Source organism: Phaeodactylum tricornutum, chromosome 20 (genome assembly GCF_000150955.2).
Source record: "Phaeodactylum tricornutum CCAP 1055/1 chromosome 20, whole genome shotgun sequence".
NCBI classification, from domain to species: Eukaryota; Bacillariophyta; class Bacillariophyceae; order Surirellales; family Neidiaceae; genus Phaeodactylum; species Phaeodactylum tricornutum.
The window spans coordinates 134,378-146,435 of NC_011688.1; the positions used below are offsets into that span (position 1 = coordinate 134,378).

A 12,058-nucleotide genomic window follows, 5' to 3' on the forward strand; every position below is an offset into this window, starting at 1 on the left:
AGTCAAGGTACGAACCATATCATCCTTCTCCAATTCGGACGATGGCAAGAGATCCGCGTCTTGTTCCGCCATAGCCTTGACAACAAGAGCATCCGTATGTTGACCTTGACTCTTGAGCACGGCGGCATCGTCCGGTTCATCCCGGTAGGATTGTTGCAGATCATCTTCGGCGAGTCGTCGGGCGAGATCCGGTTTGCGGCCGTTCCTCGGCAACCCTCGTGTTTTGAGTTGTTCCTTCAACGCATTCGCGGATTGCTGCACGTAGGATTGCACGAGACGTTCCCGTTCTTCTCCGAGCGGATCTGGTGGCGCGTTTTCGTCCGCCGCACGTTGCTGGCGTTGGAGTTTGGCCAACTGCGCCTTGGTCCGCTCCAAGGCCTGTGCCGCGGATGCGTCGGCGGACAAACCCAAGGCACTCGACGACGAATCCGTACGATCCGTGCGTGGCGAATAAACGTGACAGAACGTACGGAGGGTGCCAACGGTTGTGATTGTGGTGGGGGTATTGGAAAATGCGTTGGTGCGGACAATCCGGAACAGCGTCCCCAACAACGCGAGCGACAGCGTCACGAAGTGTACTACTCTCGCCATTGGCAAACCTTTGGACATCCCCAGCCCGCGCATCTTTTTCACGGATCACGGAGTGCAGTGTGTTTATTGAATGTATATATATGTGTGTGTGTGTGTGTGTGTGTATGTGTATTGATGTGACTGTGATATGACTGTGATTGACAGTGAGTTCCCGTGTCTTTGGCAGAAAGATTTGACAGTGAAATGATCTTTCCAATCGAACAACGAATGGTCGCTCGCGCCCCCGTTTTGGAACCACGACAGAAGGTTCTTCGCAAAGTCAATGCGTTCGGTGGCGCCTTGGAGTGATGTCTGCGGTCTGTCCCTAATTACGGATCACAACACACGACTACCCTCGAACCCGTGTTTCGCATCCGGGTGACATCAAAAGCACCAGCGGACAGACCAGACCGTAAGACTATGTCTATTTGTCTAGCTAGTAGAAGGACGGACAATCAATGTTCGATGGCTACGATACGACGACAAAGCGTACCCACCCTAGCCCCCGCCGAAAACCAGTCGATTCGTTTGGTGCGGCTGCCAGTCCTTCCCGCGACGATTCGGCAGATTCGTGTGGGGAATCTCCCCCCGTCTCGGTCAACCACATTCCCTACAGGAATTACTTTCTCTCTCGTCTCCCTCCCTTTCGGACTTGGTTTCGTTGGTAAATTCATCGGAACGGTTCTTTTTTTGGCTCTCGCTGCTCAGCTTGGATGAAAACGTGAGAGCGTCGTCGGTAACCCCATTGTTTCGAATTCACAGTCAGACGATCTACTCGTTCCATGTTTGCGAGCGGAGACCATTCGCGGGACGCCGCGAAACTCTTGGGTGATTACGGCAGCGTCGATAGTGACACTAACGCCAACGTTGACGTTGCCATCGACACCAACGAACGTTCCCCACACCGTCACCAGAAACACCACCATCCACACCATGCGTCGCTGTCGTCTTTTGATGCACCCGAAATATATCGACACGGACACCCACATCCGCACTACCATCACAGCGAAACGGAAAGTGCGACGACTAGTTCGGACGAGCCGTTGGACGAAGGGTTCGTTCTATTCGGCATCACGTGTCCCTCACTCCGCCGTGTGGCTCTGGAGCTCTCGCTCTACGTTAACTTGATCATTACGCTCGCCAAACTCGTTGCCTACGTACAAACCCTCAGTCTTTCCGTCCTCGCCGCCCTCTTGGATTCAATCCTCGACGTGGTTTCACAGATTATCCTCAACTACACCGAGAAACACTCCAGTTTGCAGCGTTCCTCCGCTTTTTATCCCGCCGGTGCTTCCAGACTCGAACCCATCGGTGTCCTCACGTGTGCCGCACTCATGGGCATGGCCAGTTTCGAAGTACTCAAGCAATCCTTTACCGCACTCGTCTACCACGGATCCCACGACAATGATCTGGCACCTACCGTTGGGGCCTTTGTCTCCATGCTCGTTATTGTAGTGGTCAAACTTCTCCTGTTGGTACTCTGTCACAGGGCCGCCAACAAGCGCGTCACCTACAAGGGCGGAAACACTGCTATTGGTACTGCTGCTGCTGCTATTGGGGACGGGGCCGTCATCACCACTACTACCATGGCTAGCAAAGCTGTGGTACAAATGGCGGATCCCACTCTCGAAGCCTTGTCTTTGGATCACTGGAACGACGCCTTGTCCAACTTGGTGGCCGCCGTCGCGCTCTTGTTCACTCTCCGGTCCCCAAAATTCTGGTTTCTCGATCCTCTCGGTGCCATTCTCATTTCCATCTACATCATCTACAGCTGGTACAGTACCGGTTTCGAGCAAATCCAGCACTTGACCGGCAAGGCCGCACCGGAAGACTTTATCGACGAAATCATGGAAATTGCCAAGACCTTTGACGAGCGCATGGAAGTCGATTCGCTCAAGGCCTACCACTTTGGTCCCAAGTTTCTGGTGGAACTGGAAATGGTCATGCCCAAAAACACGCTGCTGTTCGAGTCGCACGATTTGGGCATGGAACTGCAGTACGAAATCGAAGGACTGCCCGAAGTGGAACGTTGTTTCGTACACGTGGACTACGAAACCCGACCGTACGACGAACACGTCGTCAGCAAAGTCCCGGAACTCCGGGAAAAGTACCGACCCGGCTCCAACGTGCGCCTACGATCCACCCAGTCCGTGTAACAGTACATCGCAGACCGGCGCGGGACGGTGTCACGAAAAATGGAGCCGCTGACTACCGTGCGACTGTGCGTACGAGTCATGTTAGAAACCCCGATTCCGTGTCGGTAGAATGGGAGCTCGATCTCTACCATTGCTTGTACTATTCCACTACTACTACTACTACTACTACTACTACTACTACCACCACCTACAATTTACACTACTACTATTGTCACCTACTCTTTCCGTTGGGACTGCTGCTAGAAACGCCGACTTGATTGTGCGTAGTGGTATTGACGCAACCGTCGGTTTGGCGTGCCGCGCTCGACGTTAGCTCGTTCCGTTTCTCTCTCTCTCTTTTCAATCGTACCGCATGTTCGGGGATTCGTGCCAGTCTCCGTGTTTGTGTATGTATGTTTGTGCGGCGGTGTGATGCGTTGGTCGACTCACTCGTTGGCATACCTACTAGTACTAGTACGTCGAGAGGAACGCGCTACCATGCTCGCTGCGACCCATTGGGAACGAGGGACCGGCGCGTGTCGTGTGGATACGCGGCGACTCTCTCTCTGGCGGGGGCTGGGCTCTAAGAGGGGTGTAACGACTGCGAACGTCCGCCGAGCGCCTTGCGGGGACTGAACGAACAATCCGGAGTTCGCGGGACCAGCTTTCAACCAATCACAATCCGTTCCGGACCGTTCTCCCAATTTTTGCTACAACGAGGTGGATTGCCTCCAGGACACGTAGTCAGGCCAGGCCGGCTGAGATCGTAGCCGTTGATCGCGTCTATTAGGGGTACTCTAGCTAGACTAAATAAAAAGGTAGTTAGGTGCTCCTGCACACGTCGACCCTTTCATTCCGTTCGCAAATCCGGCACGCGGGCTACCGAGACGGACTTCTATCGAAACTTAACGCTTCTTTGCAAAATTCGAACCTACTCTTTAATTGGCGCGCCTCTCTTCCCGCGCAGGAATGTCCCCAAGCCGGTCACCGAGTTCGCCTAGCGCGGAATAGCCTCAGACTACTTAAGGGCCTCCGTTTTCGAATCGAGATTGACTAGACAGGGTGGGAATGAAACGGACCGCGTACCGGGTCTGGGCCGCGGTAGGTCCGCGCCAACCTCGCTGGGAGCGCTCACAAAAAGGGCGCCAATCGGGACGGCTGGAGAAGTACCGCGCGTTCGCTCCGGCATCGTGGCATCGGGGGAACGGATTGCGGGGACCCCGACACATTCCAGAGACTGGGTACCACAGTGTTGGCCTTGGTGATTGCCGTTGCTGTTGTGGTTCCTGTACCTGTTACACCTCCTGTTGTTACCATTGGTATCGCTCGTAGTGTGGTTGGTGTTGTTGTTTGGATTGCGACTGTCGTCATTGGAATCGCGGGTGCGGTTTTGTTGCCGTTGCCAGCTACGTGAGTGTCACTTTGGTAGACCTGCTGTCGTTGGCTGTTGTCCCTTTTGTAGATTTGTTGATTAGCGCACGGGGGGTTTTGATTGCGCTGCTGGTATTCGCTGCGACGGTTGCCTCGGTTACCTTTGGGAGAAATCTCGGTGTCGGGTTCCAGCGCGGTGATTGTGTGCCCATTGCGAGCCATCCTTTCCAAGCACCGCAGTACCGATGCCACGTTCGTCACTGCCGTCCGGGAACCTCGAGTCGAAAGACACACACGATTCGGACGTCCCCCGGTCTGCCTCGAAGCGTCCGGCCGAACGTCCGCAGTCCTGGCACGGACACACCTCGCGGTCCGTACAGGACCTCTTTGCGCCGCCCCGCACAACACCTCCCCATTCAGAGGTACGTGGGTTGGAGTCGAAAGAAGATGCGCGTGTGTTTTGATAGTATTTGGTTCCGTGTGTCGAGAGATGGTGCACGGTACGGCCCAGGAAATCGATTGCCAGGAACGATGCGTGTCCTATCGTCCAATGTTCCATTTGTTTGGTACCCTACCAACCATTGTTCTTCCTTAGAGCCTGCCGTTGGTTCGTTCCAGTACTGCACCGTGTCTTGTCGTCTCGACCGCATCTCGGCCTGGCCTGGGCTTGCCAAAATACTCTCTACGCTGGACTCACCAAACACTTTTGCTTTTTTCCATTCCTTGGGAACCTTTTTTTCCTTGTCTGTCGCACACCACTCGAAATTCCCATTCCTTCCACCGCTCGCTCCGTCTCTCGCAACCAACCACATTCTCCTTTTTTGTACGATTGTTCCCACATACACACACACACCTCCCTCCAACACTTATGTTTCCGTACGGATCCGGGACCTTTTTCCTATCAACGGCTCGGACCGTGATTCAACGGGCAACGGCTATCGCTATGTATCCGTGTGCAATCACGACTCGCCCACCCCACCTTTACCATCAACGACCTCATTGTTTCGACAGCGGCCCCGACCCGCATCGAGCACCATGGAAGCATCCCGGCAATCCGGAAAAGACCCGTTCGCCGGAGCCAATCTCGAAGCCACCTTTGAAGTAGACGAAGAAACAGACTACGGCTTTCCACACCACGTGGGATCCTTTACGGACGACGAGTTTCCGCCCCGGAGCGATATGAAGAAGCGCAAACGCCGCTCCCCGATGTCGTCGCCACCCTACGTCCCCTACGCATCAATGCCGCTCCAACCCTTTTACCCCCCGTACAATTCCACTTTGGGACCGCCGCAACCTCCGGGATACTTCCCCGGGAACGTCGCCTCGGCCGCGGGCAACACTTACTACGGCAATACTACCGATTACTATCCACCCTTGCCGTCCAACCCCGGCTACCTGGGACCGCCGGGCCACACGGCCTGGAATTCGCCCGTACCCAAGGAATACTCTCCACATCGCCCGACGGCCCTCGACGATACCTTGCACGCTGCTGATCACGAACTGACTCCGGAAAAAGACCAACAAACACGGCCTGTCTTTCGCTCACCAATGCTTCGGGATTCCAAATACAAACGATCCCCTCTCGGGTCTCCGCTGGATCAGTACGGTAGTTTCGGTATGGTGGATACACCACGGGCGACTCTGGAAGACGCCTTTTCGCCTTTGGGGCCGTCCTTTGAAAACGATTTGGGACTAAGCAGAGCTGAGCGGTTCAGGGGTTGCCTCGAGTTGAGTCGTTCCGGTTCGTCGGGGGAGTTCGAAACGCACCCGACACCCCAGTCCACCGCTTATCGTCCTCCCGAGCCATCGCCCTTTTCCAGGCTCGTCAACGAGTTTTCCCCGTCTCGCGGTCGACGTGGGTTACAGGGGGTCTCGCGAACGCCGGTACGCTCTGCCGTCAGCGACCGCTACGCTCCTTCCCACTCGTCGCGGCCTCTCGCACCGAGCATGGCCGCTTCCATGCCCAAAGCCGTGCCGCGATCGTCTATTCAAGCGTCGCCAATGGCTCCCCAGAGCGGAGCAAAACCCCTGAAGCTTTACCAAGGGAGCCCCGCCGAACAACAGCCGTCCACGGTTCGGATGAAGCTGGACGGTCGCGGCTTGCACTCCACGCAACGCACTTTAAACGACATTAATTCCATGATGCGTTCCGGCTCGATGGACCGTGCCGGAGTGACCCCGTACGGCCAGAGTGCGCGGTCCCCGTATGCGCATGCCGGAATGCCGTATCACCCATCGTATGCCAACATGGTTCCGGAAACCAGCGCCGTCAAAGCGCCGCGAACGGCACATTCAATCCGACCGTCGCCGATGGGATCCCATTACGGACCGCCGCCCCCGTCCAGTAGCACGTCACGGCCATCTCGCTTTCCATCTTCGATCGTAAAGACGCCATTGGCTGTACCTGGCAAGGAAAACCCGAACGGCATAACTCCCATGAGTACTCCTCGCAACCGCTGTAACTGTAAAAAGTCGCAGTGCCTCAAGCTGTACTGCGAATGTTTCTCGGCTGAAGTCATGTGCGAAGGGTGTAATTGTACTGACTGTCGCAATTTACCGGCGTTTGCCGCCGTGCGTGCGAAAGCCATGACGGATTGCCTGAACAAGAATGCGCATGCGTTCAAGCCGCGCATCGCCGCCGCTCCGGGTGCAGCCGATCTACAGGGGCACAGCATGGGCTGCAAGTGCAAGAAATCGGAATGTCTGAAAAAGTATTGCGAGGTACGTCGCCCGAGATTTTTTTCGCATACGTCGCATTTTGCAGGAGGCACTAACCCATGCTTTGTGTAATCGTGGACGCAGTGTTTCCAAGCGGGAGTTCTGTGTGGCCTAAAGTGCAAGTGCGAAAGCTGTAAGAATATTGCTGGTTCCCAAAAGCTAATTGACAAGCGGCGTCAAATGAAAGACACCAGTGGAGCTGAATTCGCCATGCGTGTTTCACAAGAGGCTTGGAAGACGGGATCGCATACGAAAGGAGGTCTGCCGGGTCAACACGTACCCGCGCCACCCCCTGCCATGAATAGAAATATCCGACCTGCGGCGGCCTCGCACCATTCTGGTGGTACGCTGGCACCCCATCCGTATATGCGGTCTTACCACCAATCACTCCACAGGTCGGCAGCCAAATGCCAATGGGCTACTCAATGGGAATGCACATGCCACCTTTCGCCGCCATGTACCCTGGTGCATACCACGTTCCTCCGCCAATGCATCAACGATTACCATCACCTCCAACAGTCGCTGTTGCGCCAAGTGCCCCCGAGACTGTGATCAGGGAGGCAACCAAACCCGAAGCTTCCATGATAACGCCTGGCGACACACCGCGTATCGCAGCGCTTCGAATTACTTTTGATATCGAGCACTCTCGCAAGAAACGGGTCATGAATGCTGCTGACGAAGAGACCGTTGCATATTTCGGATCCCTTCCGCGACAGCCAAAAACGACGGCCTTGGCTATCTTCAGTTACCTGTCAAACACTGATGTTTACCAATGTGCACTTGTTTCTAAACTCTGGAAAAATTTGGCATTCGACGAAGACCTTTGGCAGTTTCCCAAATCGAGTGAAAAAGCGGAGCCGACCAGGGACAACGCCCTGACGGCAGTGTAGAGCCCTATGAGTCCATCACCCGCCTGCTCACCTACTTTCCTAGACATAACTAGGACTACAAAGGGGTTCCTAAAATGTTGTTTGCTTTTTTCATGCTTGGGCTTGTTACACTATGGGTGTATGAGGTTTAATCACTCTCGCTAGTCTAACGGTATTTTGGTTGTAACGTCACTGACGCTCGGATCGTTCGCAACGCAGTCGGTCCAGCCGATTGTGTTTTGTGGAATTTTCATTCGAGTTTCGGATAGATGCGTCGAAATATAGAGCCTGCATATCTTATGCAGCCCTGGAAATGCGCACATGACGTCCAAGACCATGCGGGTCGTATCCTCTTGATCCAAATCCAACTCCAAAATGTAATCGATCTTTTCGTATAGGGATTCCATCAATTTGCCCTCGGGGGTTTTGCTCTCAAAGTTGCGTACACCAGCGTGCGGAAAGTCTCCGGTAAAGGCACAGCCAACGTCCGCTTCCAGCACAACCACATCCTGGCTTTCGCGCACTATCCTGAAAGTTTCCCCTTCTCGTCCATTCACCACCCGACACCGACTTGTTCCTTCTAGTTCCACTTGATCCTTTTGAACGCCTATGTGAACAGTGGCTCGGTCGCCAAGCGAAATAATCTGACCACTCGGAGAGTATCGGCTAGCCATGGCATCGTTGTATGCCAGACGGTTGTACTCCCAGCCCAATGTCGCGTCTTGCTCGCTTTCGTAATCTTCGGTAGGTAGCCAGCTCGTAAACTCCCGCGCCATGTCGTGATGCAAGGATTGATCTTCCGTTCCCCCAACCAGTATATGAATGTCGCGAAGGTTTTCGTGAATCGGGTGCACCAATCCAGTTTCGGTGCATAGCGTTTCGACGGCTTGGCGGGTGGGTACAGGCATGCGAACATGCATTTTGATGGGAATTTGCCAGCGAGAATCGTTACTACCGGCGTTGGACTTGTTGACGAAGCAAATGTAGTTGTGTTTTGGCGAATTGGAAACGTCTGGGATAATATGACGATGAAGACGGCCATCTGTGCTGCTAAAGAAAATGTTGCGTAGTCGTTGCAGCTGATCCGGTACAAGGGACACGGTCGCCAATCGTGGCCGCGACGTCCCGGGAAAAAATTGCCTGCAAAATGTGGCGTTGACGCGTCCCATGAAGTGGGTCTCTTCCAGAAACTGTTTTTCGGTCATGCCATCGCAATCTTGAGTTACCAAAACGGTACCATTGAGGCGCCGAACCTTCGCGGGTGTCTCTTTACTTTGAAAGATCTTGATGAGCTCGTTGCGCTTGTTCTCGATGTCGAGTTGCTCCAGCTGCGAGTTTCTCGTCGATTGATCCACACTCGACGTGGTGTTATGAGATTGATGTTCGTTGCCCGATTTTAGCTTTTCCGGTACCACGGCGACTGCTGCAACAGACAATTTCGGCACCGAATTGGTCGACGGAGGGCTCCCGGGATGGCCACGCTTCTTTTTCAGTGCGGGTGATTCCAACGCCAACAAATTCTGAAGTCGCAGCCGTTGTAGATCCACTTGTTTTCCTCGGAATACGAACTTTCCCCCCGCGCGATGGAAGGTCCGAAGCAAGAGGGTCTTCAAAACATTGTGACTGGAACTCGGGTCACTCACGTCAATCGTTGTTTCCGGGGACTGTAGGGAGTTACGTCTGGCTGTCTTTTCCAAGTGGGTGCGCCTTTCCAACAGTAGTACCTGACGCAGCAAGAACTCCAAGACCGTGTCTCGCAAAGGTGTGTATTGTACGAGCATATCGGCGAGGGATTCCTTCGCGACGACACATCGTGACGATGTGACAGTCGATTTCAGTGGAGAAGCACTCCCACCGTTTGCGCTGTCGGCGGAGGACAAAGCTGGTACGACCACCGACAGAGGCCATAGCACTCGTTTCAGTTTGGTCCAATTGCCTACCGGCGGAAGCTTTGATCCCGATGTGTTTGCCGCTTGCCACCACAGCAGGTCTTCGTCTCCACCGACGGAATGTCGTGAAGGATCCTTCTGACGCAATTGTATATAGCAGCGGAGCGCGTCATCGACGTCGGATGTTGAATCCGCCGGATGGGCCTGCCAAGAATCCACCAAGTGTTCCCATTCCGCTGCGTTTTGTTGGTCTAGGAAGAGACGGACCAGCGATTCGGTAACTTTATCCGAAGAATTCCAAAGAGCGTCGCTGCCATTGGCGTCACTGATGTTGGTGGAAGGTGCGGGGAGAAAAAGAACGCAGCCCGCGGCACTCGGTAAATCATGAAACGCCGATGGGTTGGCCGATACGTGCAGCAGCGTCGGCAACAACGAACAAAGTCCGACTTTGTCGGTAGTGCGACTATTGCTACTAGCTTGATCCATACTACCAACCAACCGGTAGCTAGGAACGAAGGAAGACTTTGTCAAGCATCTCGTTCCTATCGAGAAGACAGCGCGACCGTTGGATTTTTCCAAATTTGCTTTGGCTACCTATTCCGTAGTTTGCAGTTACTGTGTTAGAGAGGGATATATGCGTAGCACTCACTGCTTCTCGATCATGACGGATTGGCGATCCTCAATTTAACCCTACGTAATGAGCATATTTAAGGGGTTTTGTTGTGGTGCTTGATTCGGTTGGAGACCTGACTGGCACCGAGTGATAGTCGGCTTTGGGATATACGTGACAGCGATGTTCCGTCGCCAGCTAAGAATTGATAAATAAAATTCTGTTTGAATGGGACGCGTCTGGTTTTCAAATAAATCTATTTTCGATCGGAAGATGACCTCATTCGTTTTGTGTTGCTCGGCATGTTCGACTTCGAGTTACTTAATGTAATTTCTCACTGTCCTCGTTATCAATCACGATTCTTTATCATTTACTTATGAAGATGGAAGGCGCACAATCAGAATCGCACGCCAAGTCGTGTCAGACCACATGAGAAGCAATAAGAGCGTCACTTGACACCAATAGGGGGCATCATATCGTGACCGCGTCGTTTCCTCCCCGATCCAGAACGGAGTTGGGATATTCCGATCGAATCCATCACGCACTTCTGCGTGTCTCGGCGCTGATTGGCCCAACTTTACGAAGGAACCGAACGTACGAATCGAGTCCCCGACACAACTGCTTCAAGGAATCGCGGCCAAATTTGCCTTGACAGCAACGCTGTCAAGCAAAACCGGAAACAAACTCGCACTCGTACTCGCGTTCGTGCTCTCACACCGTATTGTGGGAGGCCCACTGTAATAGACGGGTTCATTCGGTTGACATCGCATAACAATCTACACCACCTTTTCTTGCAAGCTCTCGCGTGCATACTTGCAATCAATCAATCAATCAATCGACAGGAACTGACATTCTTGTTGGCACCGATTTCGTAGAATTATATAGTGCGCACAGTTCCTGACTCTCATAAAAAGTACCAACTTGATCCCAAACGATGCCGAAGCTTGCCCTCTCGCGCCGACACCAGCGCCAACGCAACTTATTGGAAGTTCCCGATACTTCCGAAAGTACCTTTCCTAACACACCTCGGAAAATCTCCGAAGAATCCATCCATCACACGATCTCTGTTGCTTCGACAAGCCCAGTAGCTAGTATCGCGGACGATTGTAGCAATAGTAGCTGCACTAGTAGCGTGGAGTTCCAGCAAGCTCCTGGAGATGCTTCGGATTATTGCTCGGATTCCGCGAGCAATAGTCCACCTGTGCTTGAGACCGAGTCGAATCTTTCTCGCCAAAGTTTGAAACGACCCATTCATTCTGTTTGCTTGGTGGACATGATGGACACGCACGACAATGATGCGTGGAATCATACACCCACCGCAATTCCGGTCTCGCCTTCATTGGGAGCTAAACCTGTCGCAGCACCGGAAGAACCCGTCTCGCCCTTGTGGGGACACTTTGTGGAATTGTTCAACGCCCCTACCAGAGACAATGCGGACGAAAGTGGCGAATTTGGGATCCATACACCAAGGTTCTGCCATCCCCAAGGCAAGTTACAGTTAGTGCACTCTAATTCGCACTACAACAGTAGCAACTCTACGAAACATTCCCGATTCATGTTGGGTTCGGCATCACAAGGTCCGTATCCTCTCAAGCGGCGGAGAAAGATGAGTGGCAATGCCGGATCCAGTTTGATGGACGAGTTCATGCTCGGTGGACCCACGTCTTTCCAAAGCCGCAATCTCAAGCACAGCAGCAGCACACAACGGATACAAGATGCGTTACAAGGGCTGCAAATGTAGTGACAATCCAGCACCGCTGCAAACCAGTTTTCCTTTGTGCCGACTTCAACCCTTACCTTAGACAAACCCAAGCTTTGCTTGGCTAATCCTGACGGACCAAAAGATACCGCCTCACTGTAACACTGCATAACTACAGTCCGTATTATATTGTGACG

General features: G+C 53.4%; 3 protein-coding genes across 3 annotated transcripts; 2 read left to right on the top strand and 1 right to left on the bottom strand.

The window, feature by feature from the left end:
* Nucleotides 1–1,196: 1,196 nt before the first annotated feature.
* On the top strand, nucleotides 1,197–7,684 carry PHATRDRAFT_48955 (predicted protein; the record flags this gene model as incomplete). The annotated part of the gene is made up of 10 exons (XM_002183521.1): nucleotides 1,197–2,716; nucleotides 2,740–2,791; nucleotides 2,812–3,034; nucleotides 3,181–3,297; nucleotides 3,528–3,688; nucleotides 3,811–4,115; nucleotides 4,181–4,498; nucleotides 4,544–6,797; nucleotides 6,879–7,156; nucleotides 7,198–7,684. Exons 1-10 carry the CDS (start codon nucleotides 1,353–1,355, stop codon nucleotides 7,682–7,684), a joined length of 5,559 nt encoding a protein of 1,852 aa, XP_002183557.1. The 5' UTR covers nucleotides 1,197–1,352.
* A 79-nt stretch (nucleotides 7,685–7,763) lies between these two features.
* On the bottom strand, nucleotides 7,764–10,057 carry PHATRDRAFT_48956 (predicted protein). The gene has a single exon (XM_002183648.1). It carries the CDS (start codon nucleotides 10,036–10,038, stop codon nucleotides 7,825–7,827), a length of 2,214 nt encoding a protein of 737 aa, XP_002183684.1. The 5' UTR covers nucleotides 10,039–10,057; the 3' UTR covers nucleotides 7,764–7,824.
* An 831-nt stretch (nucleotides 10,058–10,888) lies between these two features.
* PHATRDRAFT_48957 (predicted protein) lies at nucleotides 10,889–12,055 on the top strand. Its single transcript, XM_002183522.1, has one exon. The coding sequence runs from the start codon at nucleotides 11,097–11,099 to the stop codon at nucleotides 11,901–11,903; it is 807 nt and encodes a 268-aa protein (XP_002183558.1). The 5' UTR covers nucleotides 10,889–11,096; the 3' UTR covers nucleotides 11,904–12,055.
* Nucleotides 12,056–12,058: the final 3 nt, after the last annotated feature.